This window comes from Denticeps clupeoides, chromosome 3 (genome assembly GCF_900700375.1).
Source record: "Denticeps clupeoides chromosome 3, fDenClu1.1, whole genome shotgun sequence".
NCBI lineage: Eukaryota > Metazoa > Chordata > Actinopteri > Clupeiformes > Denticipitidae > Denticeps > Denticeps clupeoides.
In genome coordinates this window covers 16952880-16978260 of record NC_041709.1, presented here as the reverse complement: position 1 = coordinate 16978260, position 25381 = coordinate 16952880, and the positions used below count along the sequence as shown (strand labels likewise).

Here is a 25381-nt window from a genome sequence, read left to right as displayed (position 1 = left end):
ATTCAGAGCCCAGTGAGAAATATCAGAACATGTTTCAGGTGGCATTGCCATGCATGCTCTGTTGCATGTATAATCACAAAAAAAAGAAGAAAACTTCTGGGAAATCTGATTGCCTCAGAAGGTCAACAGCATCATTTCCTCTTGTGACGAATGTGCGGTTTCAGTCTTTAAAACGTCTTCGAGGGGAGTGATCATGAGTAGTCTGAGCACTTGTCTCTCACTTGTCTCTGCCACCGCTTAAGAGAATGAATGGCAATGTCAGGATCATGCTTTGCCAGGGACTAAACACCCAGTCTGCGCCTAGTAAGTAACCTGTGTTTAGTTTCACATAAGTTGTAAGCGCTTCCATGATATCTTGATGCAAAATATAATGCACAGGTTTTTTTTTTCTTTTCGTGTTTTATTCATTTTGAGCATTAGTGAATTCAGCGTATTAAATAAAAGTACCACTAAAGCTGTCATACTGGTGTCAATTATAGTTATTTTGTTGGTGCACTGGGCCATGTACTAGCTTTTGACCCCCTATACCCCCTGTACCGGTGCTGCAGTCCACTGTGCGGCACTACGTTGCATGAATACAGTTTGTAGTTCCAGAGAGTGTCAAAAGCTACATGGGAGTTTTAAAGACACGGCTTTGTGTCAGTGTGTACGGAATAGTATATTCGTGTGAAAAAATTGTATCCTGTTTACATAATGATACCATTTAGAGTGTACTTTTATCATGCTCTTTTCACCCAGCTTCACAGTATTTACTATACTGTATAAGCATCAATAATCATCTAAATATGACACAATATACAAAAATAATATGTTGACTATTCCATAATTGTGAACACTGCAAAAATTGTATCATTATAATTCCAACCCAAATCAGTGTGTAGGTTCAGTGTGTAAAATTTTGTGTTAAATCACACTTTGAATATATTTGTATATCAGTATACCCTAACTATGACAGTATATTAAATAATAGGGGTGTTCGAAAATATCAATACAGCAATATATTGCACTATTTTACGTGGTGATATTGTATCGATACAGGGACATCAAATATCTGCTCAGTCCTCTACAAGCACCACACCAGCCTTAGATATCTGACTAGGCACTTAAATATCTTCTTTTCAACCGTACGCATTTTATCTGAACGTTTTTGGTGTCGACTAGTTCAGTGTTAAAATGCAAAGACAACACAGTTTATTATTATCAATTTATTATTGAACTTTATGTTGTTTTGGATGAATTATTAATGTAACATGATACACATATCGTACACAGCATCTTGTATATCAGTTCTGTTTTTCAGTAAACTGTAGAATATTGCAATATGTACAGTATCACACTATATCGTGATATAATCGTATTGTATTGTGAGATCCTTGCCAATATACACCCCTATTAAAGTTGGGTCAGAATGGGATGAAATTGAATAGTACAATTGTATGCTGTTTCGTCACAGGGGTATTGGCTTCTAGAAAGCACTTCTGCATGGAGCATGTTTGGCCCCATACTGATCTCCTGTCTTTTCAGGATTGCTGTACATTCTCCTCTTAATAAGTGTGGCATCTGTGAGGACTGGACTTTCATGCGGGAACCAGAGCTGCGGCAGGAGTCTGAACAGCAGCATAAAGCTCACCCGGCTCATGCACGCTCAGTCCGTCAAGCTATTGAAATCATACGTGAGTATAATCGCGCCTCAGCTTCTTCACTCACCAACTTCTGCTGCTATATTTGGCCATTCCAAGTTGCTTGAATAACACAAACTGGGTTTCCCCTTAGAAGTGCTGTGATCTAGTTGAACCTTCTTGACTGTGGAGGCATGAATCAAATACATGCCTTATATGGTTTGATGAGATATGAATATGATATGAGTTTTTGGTTAAAATTAGAATAGGAATCATCACCTCTTCTGCAGAATGCCTCAATTATCTCATTTCTGTTTTCCAGAAATCCTCCCAGGGCGACTCAGCAGAGTTTATCTGCCACGTGCAGATAGACAACGTCCCAGAAGCGGACATCTCTGAGCTGGATGTGAGCAAGCGCATGCTGAGCATCTACGCCCGGCTGAAGGAGTTCAGCCCTCATTTCAAAAGGGTTTTGGAGCAGCAGACGGACCTGCAGCCACACGCCACTCCACTCTTAACCGATCTAACCAGCACCCAGGAGCGTCTCCACCACATTTCCCACCGGGTGAACTGCCTTCTGCAGATCCTCCTACCAAACACACCCATCCCAGAGCCCCCTGAGGGCCCGACTGGGGTTCCGCCCTCACAGAACACCTTCCAGCAGAAGGCATACGGCTGTGTGGTCCTCACCAGATTTAAGGATTTCCTCTCGCAAACCATGAAGGAACTGAGGAACCGCAAGGGCAAACTGTGCAAACGAAGGACCTTGAAATCTCAGAGGAACCTTTAAAGCCACTGACAACTGCCTGCATTCACACACATGACAACCAAATGTTTTCTCTTTTTAAACGTATTTAAATTATTTATTATTTATGTTTTAAGATTTTATGAGGGGGAAATGCTGTTCAGAACTTACAGAATGGAAGCAGTTCCTTTAGTTCCTGTATGCAGTCTGGAAACGTTGTGTCATTGGTGGGCGTTCCCCGCCAGGAAGGCCAGACGGGCAGCACATTCGCTCAGTTTGCTTGGTCATGCAAAGCACCATCACAGACATGCTGAATTACAGCTAAACTGATTTTTTTATTCTACATTGTCTCAACGCCAACTTTCTTCATCAATGAACTTAAAACAGAACAAACGCTTTCACTGTAGATTTGGTGCTTCTTCATGACTATTCTCTCAATGTTGCTTTTATCTGATTTTGCAGTCTGGGATGTTTCTGTCTATCTCTGATATGTCTGTAGTCTTCAGTGCTGCTTGGTGCTTTATAAGTTGAGACAGTCCACCGTTGTCTACTTTTCTCTCAGCTAGTTTTAAAGTGAAGATGGTCCTGAGAACCAAGGTAGATGCAATGAACTGGCTTCTATTTATCATGCTGACCTGCGACTGGCACAGGGCTACAGGGAACTTGCATCCATTCATATTGTTCTTACAATCCTTTATTTAAATGCATTGAATAAATAATGAATGAGAATGAATGTGTTGCACATGGACAGTAGTGATAGAATTGTAAAAAAACAAAAAAAAAACTGATTGATCTTAATTGCACTTTATCTTTACATGCTAATTAGGAAGCGAGTCCAAGTTCTGTATTTGCAAGAATGTCACAATGTGACAAGACACATGCCTCATTAACCATTTCCATTAGAACTAAGGTGACAGACTAGCTGTTTTGTGCTCAATAATCCTGCCAAATAAACAGTCTTCGAGGCCTATTGCACATGTATTTTATTGTGTTTTTATGTGTGGATCTGGATTTGAAGGAAGCCACTGACTTGGCAAAGTCTATGTTTTGCCAATAAGTTGCCACAAGAAAATAGGAACTGAAAGAGACGCCAATTCTGTGATCTCACCTCGGCATGACGCATGTCTTAAGGATAGCACAGTATCAGATAGGAAAGTCTTTATGCAACCGGCTGGCGGGCCGGCCAGTCACACGGTGTGAGCATTTGCAAAGTCTGGACATATTTTTAAAAATAGTTTATGTAACTGCAACGGCATCGCGGGCAGAAACGGGCGCAGGAGACAGGTTATCACTATCGACACTTGAGTTAATCAGAAGCGGCCCACCGACATATTACTGATCAGGATTAATCTCTTAATCTACATAGAAAGATTACTGCCATTTGTACTGAAAAGAGGTCTCACACACACACACACACACACACACACACAGCTGTGATCACCGCTGATGCCCTTTCCCCAAGTCACGAGCTTCTGAAAACTGGAAGCTGTTGGGATTTACCCTGGGTTATGCATTGAAGTTCCCTATTTTAAAATCTTGCTGTTAAATGAAACAATGCATTTTAACACTGAAGCTTTTACATTTGGATTATGGATCAGAATTATAATATTAAAAGCACGTATACACCCTGACGTACCGTACAGATGCGAGTGTGTGACCGTCACCTGGATGTGCCACTATTGGTCAGGAGAGAGACAGCAGAGAACCCGGGTTCAGTCTGAGGGTGTGCTCAGGGTTTGCTGTACACATTTATTCATCTCCTTAAACAAAATACAAGTTTCCATACGGAAGCTGTTTTAAAACGTTACATGAAACTACATTTTAAGCTGCTGGTTGCCGGTTCGATTCCTGACTGGCCCTGGGCACCTGTCATGCTCACCAAGGGTGATGTTAAAAGCGGAGGACACATTTCGTTGTGTGCACAGTGTACTGCAGTGACTCACAAGCACTTCACTTTCACTACAGGGGAAATGTTTGGCAGCAGCCGCAACCACCCTCACATTTTTAATTTTGAAGATCACAGCCACTGTTCAACCATTAACAATAACTTTTCAGTATATAAATACACAAATATTTGAAGTCTATTCTGAAAGCTTTATTAAAAAAAAAAAAAAAAAAAACTTTTACCATTTCTGAGTTAGAGAAACATATTTTTTTAAATGTGTGAATTTTACAATGTTTGGGATTTAAAAAAAAAATAAAAATTGAAAGGCTAAAAATTGCAACCCTGAAGTCAGTTTAGAGACTGTCATGCTGGAAAGAAGGAAATGCATGATGGTGGGCAATAGATCATCATCCCCTATTTGCAGACACATCACTTATATAGAAAATTACAAGTACAGTCTGGTTATTTATTCAAATATTGCAAATACAATTCTCTCCTTACATTCATTATTCATTCACACGGTATTGTAATTCTTCCTTCTTTTGTTCCTGTTGTCTAAACAATTAAAAACCGTATGGAAACCAGGCTAAAAAAAAAAATTATAATAATAATGTTTTCCTACAGAAGAGACACATTCAGTTTGCATGTGAAATGACAGAAGTTTGAAATGTGATAAAACATAAATTAAAGCCATACTTAAGCCTCCACCAGGATGCAGGGGGGGGGGGGGGGGGGGGGGGTGCACCTTAAAGAACAAAAATAAACTGATATGTTTATTGTAAAATTTTCCCATTTAATAGAAAAACTCTGACATTCCAGTGTGTTTATTTTCTTTTCTAACAAAAACAGATATTGAGAGCTCAGCAAAATGAACAGATTGTCAAACCACTTCGTTAGCATGTCAAAATTGAGCTCTATTCCATCCATAGCATTCCAAATTGTCTGAACTCTGGAGTTGGGAATTGACATATTAAAAATGTATTGATTGATAAATTGATTGAGGGGCTAATATAAAGTTCACAAACCACTTTTTTTTTTTTTAAATAAAGAGCTCTCCTGAAAAAATATCCAAAAGATAAACCTACACTCTGCTCTACATGCTGTAGAGTACATACACAAAGCTCAAAAAAAAAAAAAACTTCCAAAAACCCAAAATTCAAGTTGTAAACTGCAGCAGTGTTTGCTGTTCCTCTTCCCCAACAAGATGCTCTGCACATTTAAAGCCCTTTAGACATCAGTATCTTCTAAAACCACAACAGTATCCAGAAGTATTTTTGGTATACAATTAGACCTGTACAAAAAAAAAAAAAAAAAAAGTTTTGGTTTCTGTAATGAGGGTCTGGGGTTTAACGCAGACAGACCAAGACCACAACTTGTCATTCTTTCACTGACAAATGGACACAAGGGTGAGTTGCAAGTTAACTTCCTACAATGTTTCATCATTGTGATATTCCATGTTTGACCGATTTTCAGGAAACTTTGAGAACATTTGACCGATATCATTCAGAATTGTAAATGTTCAGCAATGACCCTTAGTTTTATCCATTATTCACACTATTCAGAATGCTTTAGTTTTTTAATTTGTAGTTTATCAAATATTAAATAATGTATCACGTGCAATTTACTTCCAACATTTCTAGTGCACTAATTTGAATTTGAAAAAAAAAAAAAAAAAAAAAAAAATGTATGTATTGTAAAACTGGCACAGGCTTATCCATAGTTCTCTAACAGCTTGTTTTTGTGCAAGGCCACAAACGAACCTTAATGAATCAGGAGATCTGCAGCACTACCTCTGTACAATCAGAGCAGCTACAGTACATACAGCCAGTGAAGGACCAGAAAGCCAGTTTAAAAAAAAAAAAAAAAAAAAAACTGATATTAGTCCTAGAGAAGGAAAAAAAAAAAAAAAAAAAAAACGGTGTATACGGTGGTCCACTGTTCAGAAGCAATGAAGACAGGTGGCCAAAAGGGACGACAATTCTGTTCAGAGTTCTTGATATTTATAATCTGCGCACTATGTACAATAATTTATAGAATAGTTCATCTAAAATTGCTCATATGACTTTCTCCCATCTAGTTTTTCTGCATTACTATGAAGATTCTTCAACTCAGTCTTTCGTTCAGAGCACCTCTGCTGTTTGTGCTGAAGTGGAGATGTGATCTGGGTGTGCGGTGTGGGTTGAGTTGGGTTGGAGAGAAAACCGTAAGTGTATTCTGCCTTTAAAGGCTGTAACGTATGCAGTGGTGAAAGAGAAGTGAGGTGGTTTAAGATGGAGAGGGCAGTCGCGTAGGCGCAGTGGTCTGAGTGTTCAGATTTTGAGGGCCTTCATTGTGTCCATTCTTTTCCTCAGAAGCTCCCCAACTTCTTGAAGGGAGCGCAAGTAGCTGCTCTGCACCTTGTCCATTGCAGCCTTTGTAAAGGTTCCCTCCTGAAATGGATCAAGCAACATTTCTATATTAAAAATGCCATGAGCACACACTGAGAGGATAATTATTTCCATGATTAACTACATTATATCGTTTTCAACAGAACTAAATCAACAATGGCACTTAATCTGGGGTTTTGACAACTGAACATGTTAATCCATGTATGGATACTATTAGGGATGTTGATAGGCAGATAACTAATCAATACATTTAGGTAATCAAGTGTACTAGATACAATTTAGACCTTTAGCTGGCCTACACCAGAACAAAGTCCTCCTCACCTCCGAGTTCTGTCCCTCCAGGGAAAGGTCTGCCAGTTTCAGTGCAGTCAGGCTGACCTCCTGCCCCTTGATATGGTCCAGGCTCTGAGAGAGCAACGTCTGCAGGCTGCTTGTGTACTCCTGGAAGCCAGTAAACACCTCCGGCTGTGCAGGGGGAGATGGTAGGATGGCGTAAGATATGCAAGACACTGGAGTAAAAGTGGTAATGGCGTGTGTGATAGCACCCCAGCAGCAAACAAACCACTAATCCCAGTGTTAATCCATGAGAACCACACTCTACCCCCAGTTGGATATTTATTCCAGTGCTGTTTATTGCCTGTAAATATTGACTGGTAAGTGCTCTGCATCACAGAACATGCAAAAAGTGGCAAATGGGCGTTTACCAGTGCCACAGTGGTTTCCTTTTTCTTCTTCTTCTTTTTTTGCAAGCTGGACTTCAGCGGTCTGAGGACACCACCACAGTAACCAGACACCCATAACACGACACTCGTTGTCTGTGTAGGACGGTAAGAGAAGAGTGAGCCCAGCAGAGTAAATACAAGTCAGGTTTACAGCTACTCAGGGTGTATTCACTCCAGGCCAAGAAGGGATAGTCTTCCATTTCTTCTCTAGCTAGGTTCTCTCGGTCCTGTCTCAGAATTACGTGTCCAGATCAAACTGGCAATTTCTTTTTAACCTGATCGTGACTGGTATGAATGAGAACACAGGACTCACCTCAACAAAGAACACTAGTCTCTCTAGCAGGGAAGGCTGGGCTTTGCACTGACCATCTTTTACCTCAAGTAGATCACCTTTGCATTTACTAAGTATTTCTAGAAATAAAAGAAGAGCATTAGGATACCAATGTTGCCGCTTTTCAGAAACACAAGGAGGCATGTCTTACCTTGTAACTGTACTATTAAAGATTTGAAAGACTTTGATATTTGTTTCTGAATTTCTGCAGATTCGTCTAAAAACAGGAACACAAAACAGATCAGCAAACTCTACTCGTCCATACTGAAAATGTGGTTCTATCCTGGAGATTCAAGGATTCATTACAGGCAAAGTTATATCAGTACAACATGCAGAGAATAACTACAAAAACTCACCTAACCCGGCTATTTCCAGCTCTAGCAACAGCGTAGTGAGTTGGAAAGCTGAGAGCTGGCACTGACAGCTCCCACTTGCCAGGGCCTGTGCCAGTCGAGTGGAGGGTGGACCAAAGAACGGGTATGGCTGAAACGAGCAAGTGCAGCATGCTGTTAAAATCACATTTTACAACAAGGCTGATCTGTGCAAGGCTGCAGTGGGCGCAAGTTTTGGGGATTATGTATGGAGATACTTTTGTGTGAATGTCACTGTAAAAAATATAATTGAATAAGTTGTACATATATAATTTGCCCCATTTGCAAAAATGTTGTAATACAAGCATCAACGTCAACAGAGTTATGCATTCAGGACTCAAACACTGTCTTACAGTGCCTTATCCATTCAGTTGACACTGCACGTGCTACAGTGTAGGTTTACGGGTCACCGCAACAGATTCATAAGTGTACTTACATCGTACTTACCAACTATCTCCCTCGTAAATAACTAACATCCACATAACACTGGAAGTAGTCTTTTAAAAAAAACTTTTTTTTTAATTAAGACTGGTGTGCTGGAGGTTACACATGCACATTGTTTACAGGTTTTAAATTATCTTGCAAATTATATTTTTCATGTCAAGTAAGTTTCAAGTCATCATCTATTAGTGTACAATACAATGATACAAATGTTACTGAACAAACCTCCCAATTATATAATTGCAAAAAAAAAAAAAATTTATAGGTTATAGGACTAGAAACAGTAATTTAGGAGGTCATAGGACCATTTATTTTATAGCAGCTTCCTTGCATCCTTAGAACTTTTTGGAGAGTTTCTGCTTGAATGCTTTTTGAAGACCATTTGAGAAAGAGTCTTCATCTATTTCTGGGCTTGTGAGAATTGGTTAGGGGTGGCTAAATAGCTGGGGTTCCTAACACCAGCTCCTAAGAGACCAGCAATTTGAAACACCTTTATGCTGCTTTGTGATTGTATTTTAGCAGCTGTTCTCTAAATCCGGTCTATTTTTCTGACAGGAACCTTCCTCATTGTGCCTTATGTGTGAATCAGCCACAAGGTTTTCACGCTTAGGTTTTTATGAAATATCTATTCTTCACTAGTTCACTCTTTTTGGCAGCCATAGTGCTCGGCTTAATAATGTGGAAAGTACTTTTAAGTGGATCACCTTGCAAACTAATTATCACAAGTGAGTTATTTTTCACCAGACTTTTTTGCGCCTTATGATCATATGTGTCGAAATATGAAGACCTACTATTAGAATTGCAGGACTGATTACTGCTGATTATTACTTCCTACAAACTCATTCTTTAAAGACTGTTCGTGACAGGCCAAAGGTTCAAAAATATATATTAGAGAAATTAAAACTTGGTTAGGAAAGCATTTAAAGTTTGGTTGTCTGCTTGTTTGTCACACTAATACACAATTATAAAGATGTAAAAAAAAGGCTATTACTTATTATTATAAAAATCCAATATTTCTGCATAACTTCATTAGATAATAAATGGAGCACTGAAATAAAAAAAAAAAAAAAAAAAAAAATGTAATATAGAAATTAAAGTGGCATTGTGAGATTTAAGTATGACTGCTTTGGACATAAATGTATCTCCATAATTATCTCACGGAGCCATAAATAATGATGAAAAGAGCTACAGGGAGGAGACTCTGCATCCACACATGCCCTCCATGGACCAACCTGTGTGTGTTTCTCAGTGAACTGGGAGGCTTGGCTCAGCGTGCTCTCCAGCTGAGAGAGCAGGTGCTGTAGGGTGGAGGCTTTAGGCACCACACCATTCTCTGTGGTCTTCTCAGAGTTGTGTGTTGATGGCGGGTGGCTGATTGAGGCCAAGGCACCAACGAGCCGCAGCGTTAACGAGCGTACCCTCAGCCACAGAGCTTCCTCCTCCAGGGACCGCTGTCTGTGCTCCGCGGTCAGCTGTCTGAAGGGGGCGCCAAAGCATAAAGAAAACGTTGAATGAGTTCTCACCGGTACAGTATGTGGTATGTGCATGCGGTGTATTTTTTCCTGAATTATTTAAGCAATGAGGGCAGAGCACACTGCTCTCAGAGAAGAATTTCTCCACACTAGCAAATATGAAATCATGCCTGGCTGACATCGCAAAAGGTCAAAATCACTCAAATATGTGAAAATGTGCTGATCACTTTAGCAGTTTCAATAGAAAACATGCATATTTGAGCTCTGCGTCAAGATTCTTACACATTTTTACAAAATAATTTCCATTAATGGCCATATGTTCCCTAAAATTTGTGCAAATTTTGAAAAAAAAAAAAAAAAAAGGAACCTTGTATTTTGTTATACATTCATGTGTTGATCAGATTTCATTTTCCAAAACTTTTAACATTCTTTTTTAAATCAAACGATTTGATCAACTAGCAGCAGAGTATAGTGCTACCCACACAGAATGCTTGCCAGAGAAATTCAAAACCACTCTCAGGTCTCTTAAAACATCATCCCAAGGACTACAGAGGAGCAGACCCACATACTTTGTAGATAAATAAAAATGTTTAAATAAAATATTTTCTGATATAAATCTAATGGCTCCAAAATAATGATTTCAGGATTGACTCTCTGCTCCCGTCTGTGACTGCTGGGAAGGTTTAACCCCCTAACCCATAGTTTCATTCAAAACATTTCCCTTAGTTTTAAACTCCTATGTTGACAGGTATGCTTTGCAGTGAGACCCATGTAATAAAGAATCATTTAAAGAGATGCCGGCAGAGTTCTCATATGTGACTAGATTTGACTGTGGGACAAAGCCCCACTTAATCTAAATCTTATAAGAAAATTGCGTCTTACCGATATTTAGGGTCCCAACTGGTAAGAACAGTGAGGTCCCTGTTGTCCCTCATGTTGTCCCATGAGATATCATCCTCTTCAGGACAAAGAGACATGGACTTCACACTGTCCTCTAGAGGGGATGATCTAAACCAGACGACACTAAGCTGCAGTTCATTTGTACCATCTTTAATTCCTTACTAACAGGATCAAGCTTCACAAAAACACCCCCAAATGCAGAACTCACATATCTGCTTCTAAGAAGAGGTCCAGCAGCATCCTCTCAGTGCGCACCTGGGCAAAGTGCAGGGACTGATTCAGGCGATTCCTGAAAGCGATGAACTCAGGAATTTTCTCAAACGCACCATATTTATATGCTTGAATTATGTATTCTGAGGTCTACAAAAACAAAAATAAAAGAAAATTGATTAAATGGTTTGGTTAAGAAACTGTGAACATTGAATTTTAAGTTACTGCACATTTTTAAATGTACAATCATTGGGTAGACACCATTCTAATTATGATAAATCATAATAGGACACAAACGTACATCTTTCTGGTTTGAGTGGAAAAACCTGAGGGAGAAATTACAGGACTGTGAAGCAGCAGCAAACTGGCCTAAGGACTCTGCATAGCGTGTCAAAAGGTACCTGTATCAGAGAAGAGGAAGCAATTATCACATTTAACCCAATGTATTGCATTTCTCAATGGTGCAACTGGTATTATGCTTTTACCAAAGTAGGAAAAATGTGAAAAAGCACATACATAGTTCCAGTCAAAAGTAGAGGTGTGAACCTTTACTGGTCTCATGATTCGATTACGATTATCAATGCATCGCATCCTATAAATTTTCTACATGGTCACATGATGTTTTCAAATACAAGAGTTAAAGGTCTCGTACTCTCATGTGGACACCTCGATTTGCAAAAAAAAAAAAAAAACTCACGTATTTTGTTTTACATAAAAGCTTCCTTTCTCTGCAAACGTCACCAGTTTCCTCCACTACACAAACGGCAGAAAAACGGCTGGTTCAGACGTCCGTAGCGTCAGGAGTGTGTGAACTGAACACAGACCTTTTTTTGCGCCGTGTGCTTCAGCGTGAATAAATCTGTGTGGTTTTCTAAACTCCTGGTAAGGAGTGTTCTAAGTGTTCTAAGTCTCTGGACACTCAGAGACTTATCAGATTTTTCTCCACTCCCACTTTGTGTGTTTGTTTCTCGAAGTGGCAGAAAGCACACTCACCTGCTTCGATTCTATTGGTCACACAAAAATAAGTCACGGCGCAGTGGTGAAAGCTCAACAAATTTCAAATGTTGACCACGGTACGAGAACGAGGCCACCGAGTGGCGCACTTTGCAGCGTGAAACTCCTACCCAGATCGGCATTGTACTCCGATCAGGCCACTACAGTCACTACTTTTTAACAAGAATTATTATACCAGACACACATGACTTGCTCACAGTGTGTAAGTCATGAAGTGCCACTTATGGATCACTGAAGACTGATCAATATTTGAACTCTTAAGTTTCATCACACAGGATTTTTTTTACATAATCGAGTAGGCAAATGAATGACATCAATTATCAAACATGGAGGAGGAAGTGTCAAATCATTCAGAGAGGGGTGATATATGCCCAAAAAAAGTGATCACAATATACTTTCCCATAACAAATGAACAGTTTATTAACTGTTCAGTTTTCAGCCATTTTGATCTTTGCAAGAACGTCATGTGGTGCAAGTGTTCCAGCACCTTAGTTCCCTAAACATCCCACCCTGAAAAAAAACTCGCAAAACCTGTAGTCTGAAGTGAAATGAGTTTTATATGGTCAGCTGTCTCCAGACTTAAACCCCATCGAAGAAACCTCAGGAAGAACCTTATGAAGAATATTTGATTTCAATCGTAGATAGTATCCCACAAGCATGTTCAGCTGTTAAGATCTGACAAATGTGGCTCCTTGATGACATATCTATGTCCCCTTTTAGACTTGTTGTGTAAGTTGATGCATCACTATGATTTTAATTTTGCCACTTACCCTATAGTATCATGCTGGACATGCTTTGCATCAAGGCTGGAGTAGAGATCCACCACAGGCTCAAAAGCTCCCAGCTGACAGAAGAGGAGAAGTAGCAGCAGCTTAAACTGGGCGTTTGATGGGCTGTGTGAAAGACCCTCCTCCAGTATCCCTAAACACTGCCAGAGCATATTCTCATCCCCTGGAGTGGGAAAAAGAATAATCATTGACTGTAAGGATGTCCAGAAGTGATTTCTATGATGCGCCAGCCATAGTGTTATTTTTTGGTTATTCATCCCAACATTTCTCCACATGGTTTGACTCAAACAATGAATTTTAGAGAAGTCATACTCAAACCAAGCATTGAAAAATATTCCAAAAACACAAAATCACAATTACGTACTGTACAAAAAAAATTAAAAAATCTTTACCAGTGTCCTTCCACAGGTCTACATAGACATGCGCAATCATGAGGCAGTACATATCTGAAAATTGCAGTTCTGTCTTCAAACACGATTTCCCTACGGGACAACCACAAATATCATGTTCAGTGGGTTATTCAATCACAGTGCAGGACAAATGTCATAGCAGTAAACCTTAATGTTCTGCTACATAGGTAACAGTTCACAGATAAGAGGCCAAAAATATATATAAAGAGAAGAATTGTTGGTGGAGTTCCTGAGCACCATGTCGCTTTCCAGGTTATAGCTTTACGTTGGCAGTTTTAATTTCATAAACTTTCCATCAGAGTACTTGATTGAGCTATGTTTTTTTTTGTTTGTTTTTTTCAATCTTTGTTATGATTTATGATGAGTGGGATAAGCGTCTCACCTCATGGCATCCTTGGTTGTGTACAACACCTCCAGTGCAATATCAGTGGGGAGGAAGAAACCTCAACTTACCGAACTGCAGCCCGTTGTGGTAGTGGCTCTTGAGTTCTCTTATCACAGACAATTTTCCAGCAGCATCCAGCATGTGGTGAAGCCCCAGTAATCGGGTGATCTGGGACACACACAAGTGCCGCTGCAGGGCCCGAGTGTCCCCCGGCAGGGCAACGCCATTGTTCTCTGGGGCACCCAAAGGCACAGCCTCCATTAGTCTGTTGATAAACTAGAGGTAAGCAGGAAGAGTGTTAACTCAAACACGCCACATAACACACTGGCACTACACCAGCACCTCCATCCTGGGACACAAACAGAAGAAAGACGGCTCACCTGAACATACTGGTCAGGATTGAGCAGGTCTAAGAAGATCTTCAAGTCTGTGATGCAGCAGGGTTTACTGCCAAACTTAACAAAAAACTGGGACATCAGCTCAAGTGGTTCACCTGAAAACACCCAAACCAGTCACACATACTGAGGACCTTCACAAGTCTCCACAGACTTTAGGAAGAAGACTAATGAATTTAAATAAAGTAAAAAAATTCTTATGCATTTTTTTATTCATTAAACTTAGATTTTTGTCTATATGCCTTGTTAAATAATATGCAGGGATAACCCTCTGAGGGTGTACTTTATGGCTGCAACAGCTCATCAATGGAACCGGATATTAATTAACATATTTATTAGTGGATTGTGTGAAACCGCAACAAATTTGATTCTCATTTCTCAAAATTGCACCCACAGAGGTGCTGCAGAGTTTGGCTTTGCAACTAAATTACCCATGCTTCTTCACTCGCACAGTTAAAGAGAAGATTCAGCAATGACAAAGGAATAATGACTCATGTATAACGTATATAACGGTCAGTCTTACTACAAGGTATTTAACAGACATTGGCATTCCTTGAAGAAGCTGTTTCAAAAAGTCTAGTTACCGAGCTGCTGCTCCTCAGGACAGCCCCTCTCCCTCAGCCGTTTTATGAGCTCCAGGCGGGCCAGGTATGGCCCCCGTAAAGGCCGAGAATCCTTTCCATCCTCCGCGGTTATACGTTCCTCCACAAAACTGATTGCTTGTTCCACGGAGGAATGAACCTCCCCCTCCACACAACTGCAGCAGAAAATTACACAGAAAAGGGATTAAAAATGAACTGGAATTAAAGAAAAAAAAAATCTGATCCATTCACTCACTGCTCTCCTTCTGGTGGAGTCCAGCCTTGGTCGATAAGATGAAAAAGTGACTCGAAGTAAGACAAGTAGAACTGCCAGTCATCAGGACTTGAGAAATGGATGACAATGAGAAGAAAACAAACATTAATACATGTCTCACAATTTCTAACATTTTATTCCTGGGGCATAAACTGACTTTTTGAGGAGAAGTTTAAAGGACAGGGCATTGCACTCAGGCCAGCATTCAAGACGTCGGTAAAGCACCATACACTTGTTCTCTCGGCTCTGCAGCTCGCTGGTCAGTTTCTCTAAATGAAACACACACACACACACAATGCCTCAGTGGAATACACACACAAAGTGAAAGGTGTTTTTTTTTATATATATATATATATATATATATAAAAAATAATAATAATAAGTTTTCATTACAACCTGCACTGTCTACAAGTCACATTCACAAGTCACAAACTTCTTAAATGCCTGAACTTTAGGCTGCAGTTTAGTACCTTCTGCCAAGAACAGGATTAGGAAACACTGCATTACACAGTCATGGAAGGACTATGTCTCCCATTATGCCCCACAGTTCACTTTCTGTTTTAAAAATTGTATTAATGCTGTTCTTTGTGTGACGAACAAGGGGCATTTTCATTTACAGGATTTATCGGGCACACTTATCCAGAGCGAATTACAAAAAAAAGGACAGTCCCCCTGGATACACCCAGCTCTAAAACGCAGCTACACGTACAACACCGAACAACCCAGATGCCTAAATATCCACAATTATGGAATGGCATGGGCACATTTCACAAAACAGAGGCATATATGGTACATTATTATTCCAATTAGTACTACAACAAAAGTCCTAACCCAGTCAGCAGGCACGCCAGGGGAGTCTGGCCCAAAATGTGTCAGAAGCAAGAAATCACCCGCTGTTGAATAACAAAGTGCCATTTGACTACGAGCACCGCTTCTCTGATGACAGCTGACTGACGTCTGTAAAAGCAGAAATGATACAGCGTGAAGCTGCCTTAAAATGTCAACTGTAATGAAACCTGCAATTAAAAATTTAAAATAATGCAAAAATGCATTATAAAAAAAAGGCTGTAAAAGCCCAGCACATTATTCAGTGAGATTGTTTAAAGAAACTGTTAAAAAAATCCCCTTGAAAATAACAGTTTATTTGTTCTTTAACATGACGGCTGCAACAATTTTATGCAAAGTGCCGGGGGAGAGGGGATACCCACACCACTCCCAGAGGGTTAGGCCTTTTGTTCCACAGCCTCACTCAAAAACAACTTCCTATGACACACAGGCCCACACCGACTGCTGAACCAGTTTTTGAACCTAGGAATCCTGTTTCTACGCATTGTGCGCATGCGGTTTCTGCTTTCTCGCTGCAGACTATTTATTTAGGGCCATTGTTCATGCAAAAGAAAACCCATGAAAATCACTGTTTCGAATGCACTAACCCTGTGTTCAACATTAAAGAGTGAATATATGCACAAGCAATGGTTAATGTACGGCATGCATTTTGCAAAGCTGCACACAAACACACACAAAAACTGCAGGAATGAATGCAATCACATTCAATTAATCCAAAAACTATTACAAGTATTATTCCTTTTTTTTAAGGAAGGAAGGAAATTGTGGTTCTTACCTCCCAGTTGACCCCGTAACAGGTCCAATGCCTCTTCATACTTCCCTAACCGTTCCAAAATCATGAAGTAAAGTTGCACCTGTTAAACAAATTCAAAGTGATGATAAAACTACTTAAGTGGTGCGTTTGTGTTGCCTAGCAACAGCAAAGAGCCTCTCTCTTCACCTCTGCTTCAGCATCAATCTTCTCCTCTTTCACCATTTTCTCCACCATGCGCTCAGCAAGGGGAAGGAACATGGTTTGAGAGAGCTTCTCGTCTTGCGCTGAGATGGCCTACACACGGAAAGATGTGCATGCTTAAAATAAAGGGTAACACGCTGACTCAGCTCTGGTATATAAAAGCAATAAACCCACCTGCATGACTAAACTCATAACTGACCAGAAGTAATATGGATTTTTGGGAACTATCTTGTAAAGCGCCATTCCAGCCTATTCCATTGGAGACAAAGTAAAAGCATCTTTATGGAACCCTTCTGCAGGTCTGGAGAATTGTGGAGAATCGTGGATAAGTTGAACATGGAAAAAAAAAAAAAAAAAAACATCCTGTCTCACCTGCTGCATCTTCTTGTACTCGCCCACGCGGGCGTAGGCCATGAACAGATGAGAGTGATACTCCTCACTGGTGGGAACCTTCCGCACGGCAGCTTCGTACAACTTGATTACTAACTCCGCTACAGACAAAGACAGGGTTTCGCAAGCATCAAACAAGTGAATGGAAATCAAATGTTGCACAACACAGTTTCATTGTGGTGGTGAAGTAAAAATCCCATTAAACCATCAGTAAACAGACAGAAGCATTCTCGCTGATAGCACCACTGCCCCAGGATGGATGGTTTAGATGAACTGATACAGAATGACAACCATATGCTGTTGTCTCGTCCTTAGTGGTTATACACTCAAGGTCGTGCAAACCCCTGAGATATTGCGACGTGGCTGTAAGTACAATGCTAAAGGTAGTAAATATCTGAGTGTGTTAAAAAACTTTATATTATAAATTATCTATATGCTTTAATATATTCATTAAAAAAAGAAAACAGTTCAATGAGACATTACCATATCATATTTATTTATAAAGCACTTTAACACAATAAAGGAGCTGTACATTAAAATGAAATGACCAGGGACAGGACCAACAACGACAAAAAGCTAATTAAAATTAAAGAATAAATAGAAAATAGAATAAAATAAGTGAGAACATGCAGAAACAAGGGGTCGAATAAAACAGAAAACATTTAAAACAACATAGTAAAAGATTAAAAACATGTATAAGAAAACGCAGTGAATGACCGCCCCTGGACTAATATGACATTATAATAATGCAGCAAGCTATTAAAAATACTTTACAAAATAACACATGGGACACTCACAGGTATCCACCGAGCCAATCAAAATACAGCACTGGAACTGGCAGTGGTATAATAATTGATGTACACAACTGTGATTTCTCTCTCAATAAGCATATAATGGATAAATGTTACTCTGCATCTTTTCTTGGCAGTGATCAGCTTGACTAAAACACATTTGCTATGCAACCAGGCAACTCCTCTGAGGGCGACCTCGCGTATCAACCATAACACATAGCAACCTGTAGCAACATCTGCAAAGAACAAAGGCCCACCATGACACTGGTACCCAGAGACACACGGCCTCCTGGGAGTCACAGTCTCTGTTTCCACAGTAAATGTGCATGTAGAAAACACACTATAATACACAGACTACATGAAAATTTCCAGCAAAATTTCAAAAAAAAAAAAAAAAAAAAAAGGGAAGTATATTGTGATAAATTGTCATATTGCCCATTATGGCTTTTTGTTTCTCCCCAACAGGAGTATATATTTACTGTGCAGCCATTCCAAAAGAAATAATTCTTCTTGTCTAGGTAAGCACGTCACTTGTCCCGGCCCCTAAGAAACTCAATCTCCCACAATGCCGTTAGTGGTTAAAGCAATTCCCTTAGAACGCATAACACAAGACTTTGCGAATCCACACACAAGCAAGCGCCAGTGCGATATCTGCACTACAACAGTCCATAGTTTTCACTTTCACTAGCGCCATGCCTTACGACAAAAAACAAAGAGGCACAAATGCAATAGCCTACTTTACTGCAGAAGACGCCAGTAAGTACAGTTCAAAACGCAATGGATTAAAGTGACCGATCCTTGTTACCAGCTCCCGTACATTTATGTTAAACTTCTGAAAATAAATAATATTTAAAATATCACATATTAAATAATGTTTAAAATGTAATCACATATTTGTGAAAATTAAAAAAATGTAAAAAAAATATCTTAATGTATATTAACATCAACAGACGTGGAAATATTGAGATTTTTCTTTTTTACATATTGCCCAGTCCAACCGGTAGAGAAAAATCTAAAATGTATTAACCTTCATGTCATTGTAAAAAAAGAGAAAGCGTCTATGTAACATAACACAACTCACGTCGATGCATTTCTCTGTAAAGGATGGTCAGGGCCTGCAGGGAGTTTTCATCTGTGGGCTCCAGGGTGGCCACTTCCTGAGAAAGTGTGAACGCCTCATCCTGTTTGCCCATGCGCTGCAGGCCAATAGCCTTTAGGACCTGATTCATGATGTGGGGAAAAAATGATTAGGACTGAACATAGTCTGAACGAATGTTTTTTTTTTTTTAAATGCTAAAAGATGATCATTTACCTTCGCACAGTGAAGATCCTTGTGCTTTTTGAGCAGTTTGTCAGCCTGCTGGATTGCCATCTTATTATTGCCATTGTCCAGATAATCTGAAGAGGAAAAAAGTAGAAACAGTCATATAACATATGCAAATATCTTCTTCTCAACGAATCCATTTTATAAAAATGTCAGAAGAGTGTTTTTTGGCCAAGTATATGAGAGAACACATACAAGGAATTTGATCCCAGCCAAAGGTGTCCCTCAAGCACAATGATATAAACAAAGACAACAATATAATCAAATCTTATATACACAAAAAGACAAAGATTACAGATTGCTGAGATAATACTAGAGGTGTGAACAGTCACTGGTCTCCCAATTTCATTACGATCATCAACGCATCCCATCATTTTCTACATGGTCACATGATGCTTTCCAATACAAGAGTTAAGGTCTCGTACGCCTATGTGGACGCTTTGGTTTCCTACAATGAGCAGAAAAACTGTGGCCTTGTAACAATGATATATACTGGTAGTTCTCCTTTAAATGCACTATGCTGTGGGCAAGTTAGTCGTCTGCGCCGGTCCTGATGCAGATCGCCTCTCCGCCAAGCAGAGGAACCGAGAAGACTGGTCCAAGCTCCTGCGGTCCCTTTATTATCTCATTTTCTATTATCTCATTTGTATTTCAGACGTCCGTGGTGTCAGGAGAGTGCGGACTGAACACAGACCGTTTTTTTCTGCTCATTGGACAAAATCTAAAGCCGCTCTCAGCATGTTTTCTAAACTCCCGGTAAGACGATAATGTCGTGTTGTGTGTTTCAAAGTGGCAGAAAGAACACTCACCCGCTTTGATTCTATTGGTTGCGTGAGAATGTGTCACGTCACACAGCGTGAAACTCCCACCCAGAGCGGCGCTGTACTCAGATCAGGCAGCCACAGTCACTACTTTTTAACGAGAACTTTCATGCTGCCGCCAGAAAACCACCAAGCAACGTCATTATGATAATCGATGCAAAATAGTCCACGTCGCGATGCATCAATTCCCCGATTCATTTCAACACCCCTAGATAATAAAGGAGTACATAAAGTGCAACAGTGAAATGGTAACAACTGGAATGGGGAATATTGCCTCCTCATTAGCGGTGTAGACGTGCTATTCAGCGTTGTGGGTTATGACCGTGTTATGGTCTCTTTGTGAGAATGGAATATACAGGGAGTGCAGAATTATTAGGCAAATGAGTATTTTGTCCACATCATCCTCTTCATGCATATTGTTTTACTCCAAGCTGTATAGGCTCGAAAGCCTACTACCAATTAAACATATTAAGGTGATGTGCATCTCTGTAATGAGAAGGGGTGTGGTCTAATGACATCAACACCCTATATCAGGTGTGCATAATTATTAGGCAACTTCCTTTCTTTTGGCAAAATGGGTCAAAAGAAGGACTTGACAGGCTCAGAAAAGTAAAAAATAGTGAGATATCTTGCAGAGGGATGCAGCACTCTTAAAATCGCAAAGCTTCTGAAGCGTGATCATCGAACAATCAAGCGTTTCATTCAAAATAGTCAACAGGGTCGCAAGAAGCGCGTGGAAAAACCAAGGCGCAAAATAACTGCCCATGAACTGAGAAAAGTCAAGCGTGCAGCTGCCAAGATGCCACTTGCCACCAGTTTGGCCATATTTCAGAGCTGCAACATCACTGGAGTGCCCAAAAGCACATGGTGTGCAATACTCAGAGACATGGCCAAGGTAAGAAAGGCTGAACACAAGCTGAAACATCAAGACTGGGCCAAGAAATATCTCAATACTGATTTTTCTAAGGTTTTATGGACTGATGAAATGAGAGTGAGTCTTGATGGACGAGATGGATGGGCCCGTGGCTGGATTGGTAAAGGGCAGAGAGCTCCAGTCCAACTCAGATGCCAGCAAGGTGGAGGTGGAGTACTGGTTTGGGCTGGTATCATCAAAGATGAGCTTGTGGGGCCTTTTCGGGTTGAGGATGGAGTCAAGCTCAACTCCCAGTCCTACTGCCAGTTTCTGGAAGACACCTTCTTCAAGCAGTGGTACAGGAAGAAGTCTGCATCCTTCAAGAAAAACATGATTTTCATGCAGGACAATGCTCCATCACACGCGTCCAAGTACTCCACAGCGTGGCTGGCAAGAAAGGGTATAAAAGAAGAAAAACTAATGACATGGCCTCCTTGTTCACCTGATCTGAACCCCATTGAGAACCTGTGGTCCATCATCAAGTGTGAGATTTACAAGGAGGGAAAACAGTACACCTCTCTGAACAGTGTCTGGGAGGCTGTGGTTGCTGCTGCACACAATGTTGATGGTGAACAGATCAAAACACTGACAGAATCCATGGATGGCAGGCTATTGAGTGTCCTTGCAAAGAAAGGTGGCTATATTGGTTGCTGATTTGTTTTTGTTTTGTTTTTGAATGTCAGAAATGTATATTTGTGAATGTAGAGATGTTATATTGGTTTCACTGGTAAAAATAAATAATTGAAATGGGTATATATTTGTTTTTTGTTAAGTTGCCTAATAATTATGCACAGTAATAGTCACCTGCACACACAGATATCCCCCTAAAATATCTAAAAATAAAACAAACTAAAACTACTTCCAAAAACATTCAGCTTTGATATTAATGAGTTTTTTTGGGTTCATTGAGAACATGGTTGTTGTTCAATAATAAAATTATTCCTCAAAAATACAACTTGCCTAATAATTCTGCACTCCCTGTAATCACATGGTCAACTGGGCGACCTACCGAGTGCAATAAGTGCGCACACACAAAGATGGGCGAACCTGAATAATGTCCTACGTTGGACGCGTGGTGAACTCCAACCAGGCCACAAGAGCAAACCTCCCCGTCGGACGCGATTAATGGCGCGCCAGACAAAATATCACAGCCCATCACTGCGCCTGACAGCTGAGCGCCAAAATTAACTGGGACAGACAATAGTTGCGCCGTGACCCATCCTGTACCCCAGATTTATCCCTGCCACTCGAGATTTATATTTCCGGCGGCGGGGCCACTACATATCTGGACTGTAAAATCCACACGGGATTGAGCTGGCCATGATCCTGGGCGGGAGGTGACAGCTAACAAGCACCATCATACCAGACCTGACTTATTGGGGACACGATTTGCCTTTTTAGCCAATTACGCAGCTCCGAAATGACCCATATGGAAATGCAACTTAAAACAGAACATAAAAGCTTCTCGCAGATTCAAGGTGAAATAGGCAGAAATCTCGGGGAGATGGCCGAGAAGTTACAGTAACTAGTGACCAAAGCAGGCCGTGTGCGAGTTGTGGTGTAGTTACTCATACTTTACCCGCAGTAAAAACTACACTGGGCAAGACGAAATCACACCCTGTTGCATTCAGGCATGGGCTCGGGTCACTAGAACAAATCTACCGGGTTCACATGCTTTCACAGATTATTTTAGCGTGTCTGCAAACTGCATAGAACAGGTAGGGTCGTTTAGGATAAAAACAGGACTACCTGTAAGGCAGGACATGACATGAAATGAGCAATATTACCAGCATGATGATGACGATATTATTACACGTATGATGTATATGTAAATGGTGGATGTGTGTGCCTATAAACACCGCAAAAATAAAGGCAACGTGGTTCGGACACTGCGGCTAACAGGCAGACATAACGCTTTAAAACGCGACTATGAACGTTTACAAGGCGACAAACCAACGAGCCTCGTGTCACAGAGTCGTGTGAAGGTGAGGGAGCCCCGGAGTAACGCAGCCGACGCGCCGGAGCTTACGCCTCCCGACGATGGAGGTCCTCGTCCCAGCGAAGCCGCTTCTGAAGGCCGCGGAGCCCAGGCGCCGCCGGTCTTTCTCGGGATAAAGTTCGCCTTTGGGCACAAGCGCCTCGGCCGGAGCGTCAAATCTCCACGAAGCCACTAAAACAAAGCAGAGCCGCGGCGGCTCCAGCTACACGCCCGGTGACAAAGGAGGGACCGCCGCGGTGAGGACGTCCGCCTCAAGGTGCACTGTCATTGGGCTCTGCGGAGCAGCCCAGTCCGCGGCTCCTCGCCGCGGCCCTCGCAGCCGCCGCCGGGCCCGCTTTCCGAGGCGTCCCCGGCGGAAAACCCCCCGGACGCCGCGGCGGCCATCGCACGCCGCACACGTACGCGCGCAGACGGCGCCGCACACTCACCGTATATGGGTCTGAGTCGCCTGTCGTTGGGATCGTGCACATGGCCCCTCGCCGCCATGTTGGAGGTCAGCAGGATTTAGACGCGCGCATGCGCAGTGCGGCGCGACGGCGCTCCCGGCGCAGAGTTAAATATAGGCGGCGGGAGCGTTTATTCTGCTGTATTACCAGGAGAAGCAAATACTGGCGCACTGCTCGTTTCATGGCTGATGAATAGACAGAAGTATAACCTATACACCCAACTAATACATTCTCATGTACATTCTTATTAAGCCATATAATAGAGGAATCATATAAAAACTCACCTGAATCAATGTTCTGCATTAAATATTGATTTGATTGTCAGGATGGCAGCTCCTAACACAAGCCTCTGTCCTGTCCTATGGAACATGCGTTTTGTTTCGTAGTGTGAATCATAATCAGATCAAAGTTCCAGGAGCTTTTCATAATAACACAACCATGCTGGGTACGCAGACAATCAACACACAGGCACACTTTTTTGTTTCAAAATGACCTTGACTAACATAAAGCAGAAGTGTCCACTTAAGTGGAAGTGTCCTTAAGAAACCGATTTGTAACAATGTGCCCATATGTGAAGGAATCTTCCAGTTGGAAGCGTGTCTGGCTTTTTCAGGGGGTTTGCATGTGAGTAGAAGTAATATGTGTAGTAATGTGCTTTTGCCACAAGGAGCTGCACTCACTCTGTCTTCTCTCTCAGATGTGCACACAAACACAGCACCGCGCCTATTCTCATTTGTGATAGCTAAAATTATGATTCAATATCTCTCAGTATATCGATGAATGGCACGATGAATGTGCTGCAAGGAAGGATTTCAGCGAAAGCACAGACCAGCCTTAATGTGCTGCCAAAACCAAATAAGTACTATCATTTCCCCATAGATCACCGCTGACATGGATCCAAATGCACGCAAACATGTAATGATCAGAATAGCACTCTGATTGCTGTGTTTCTATAACAAGCGTCACTAATTACTATGTTCTCCTACTGGTGATTACTATGTGTCCAACGTGAGCTAATTAATTCATATATTCTGTCATCTGTCAGCATGCTAAAAAGTTTGTTTTCCAATGTGTACCCAGTATCGGAAGAGTGTCAGAATTTCCGAGAATGTCGGTGTTGTCATTAAATGCACGTAACAGATAATAAGGGCTGTAGGCTCATAGCTGAAGGACCTCTGAGATGATGGGCTCCGCATTGCAGTCACCATCAGGGACTGAGGACGTTCAGCCCCCTGTTCTTGAACCCAATGAAATGTAGATGTTCTGTAGCGCATGATAAGCGCCATTGAAAAGCAATGCCCTCTATGCAGATGACAGACACAGAAACAACAGGCCATCATTTTACATTCCACCAGAGATGGAGTGAGACGGGACAGGAAAAAAAGAGGAATAGATTTCCATAATCCCAGGTTGCCCGTCTGTCTGTCTAGACCTCAGGTGGTTCATCACACTCCCTCAGCAGACCCTATCAGTGTGAAGTGCAATCTCATATGTTCCCGACGTTTTTTTTTTTATTTCCTCATCACTGCTTAATTAAGTGGGCTCCAGATCTCCCTGCTGAATGGATAGCAACTTTAATGGTGCCTAACCTCAGAAATGCACACGCGCACCATGACTGGAATTGCAGTTCATATGGAACTGCTGGAATACAACACAACATGATTAGCCTGTTCATTTGAGATTAGTCATGTTTTCGCTCATCTAGTGCAAACGTTATTAAATCTTAAATAAATATCTCCCATCAGCAAATTAATTCACCATAGCATCTATGCAAAAGTAATTTTACATTACAAGACTCAACATCTAGAAATTATTATTAAATGTACAACCATTTCCTTTAGTTGAACTGGCCACTTAAACACAGTGATGGCATCCAATGCTTTTATTTCTCATTCAAACCACTGAAGGATTGATTAGACATTTTCACAGCCACAGTATCTTTGCTCAGCAGCTGTGGGGAAAAAGA

General features: G+C 41.0%; 2 protein-coding genes across 3 annotated transcripts; one reads left to right on the top strand and one right to left on the bottom strand.

The window, feature by feature from the left end:
• The first annotated feature begins 210 nt into the window (after positions 1–210).
• On the top strand, positions 211–3292 carry m17 (IL-6 subfamily cytokine M17). Its single transcript, XM_028974267.1, has 3 exons — positions 211–303; positions 1525–1673; positions 1942–3292. Exons 1-3 carry the CDS (start codon positions 246–248, stop codon positions 2407–2409), a joined length of 675 nt encoding a protein of 224 aa, XP_028830100.1. The 5' UTR covers positions 211–245; the 3' UTR covers positions 2410–3292.
• Positions 3293–5021: 1729 nt separating this feature from the next.
• On the bottom strand, positions 5022–23485 carry naa25 (N-alpha-acetyltransferase 25, NatB auxiliary subunit). 2 transcript variants are annotated; one of them, XM_028974550.1, is made up of 24 exons: positions 23398–23485; positions 19225–19310; positions 18994–19132; positions 17104–17222; positions 16906–16980; positions 16717–16824; positions 16552–16630; positions 15088–15199; positions 14913–14999; positions 14660–14832; positions 14061–14173; positions 13749–13956; positions 13278–13367; positions 12868–13048; positions 11385–11484; positions 11082–11233; positions 10856–10981; positions 9734–9977; positions 8046–8172; positions 7841–7906; positions 7672–7769; positions 7341–7451; positions 6958–7101; positions 5022–6678 (listed from the first exon to the last, which is right to left on the bottom strand). In XM_028974550.1, exons 1-24 carry the CDS (start codon positions 23453–23455, stop codon positions 6559–6561), a joined length of 2916 nt encoding a protein of 971 aa, XP_028830383.1. In that variant the 5' UTR covers positions 23456–23485; the 3' UTR covers positions 5022–6558. The 2 variants fall into 2 exon arrangements, with proteins under 2 accessions (XP_028830383.1, XP_028830384.1); XM_028974551.1 differs by lacking the exon at positions 23398–23485 and adding an exon at positions 20046–20511.
• Positions 23486–25381: the final 1896 nt, after the last annotated feature.

Excerpts from the sequence above, each read along its gene's own strand:
- naa25 (XM_028974550.1), bottom strand. The coding sequence starts at position 23,455 with ATGGCGGCGAGGGGCCATGTGCACGATCCCAACGACAGGCGACTCAGA. Across the intron at positions 16,825-16,905 it reads TTATGAGTTTAGTCATGCAG|GCCATCTCAGCGCAAGACGA; the intron begins GTGGGTTTATTG and ends TTCCGTGTGTAG. Across the intron at positions 13,957-14,060 it reads ATCCTGACCAGTATGTTCAG|TTTATCAACAGACTAATGGA; the intron begins GTGAGCCGTCTT and ends GCTTACCTCTAG.
- m17 (XM_028974267.1), top strand. The coding sequence starts at position 246 with ATGAATGGCAATGTCAGGATCATGCTTTGCCAGGGACTAAACACCCAG. Across the intron at positions 304-1,524 it reads AAACACCCAGTCTGCGCCTA|GATTGCTGTACATTCTCCTC; the intron begins GTAAGTAACCTG and ends CTGTCTTTTCAG. Across the intron at positions 1,674-1,941 it reads TCAAGCTATTGAAATCATAC|AAATCCTCCCAGGGCGACTC; the intron begins GTGAGTATAATC and ends TCTGTTTTCCAG.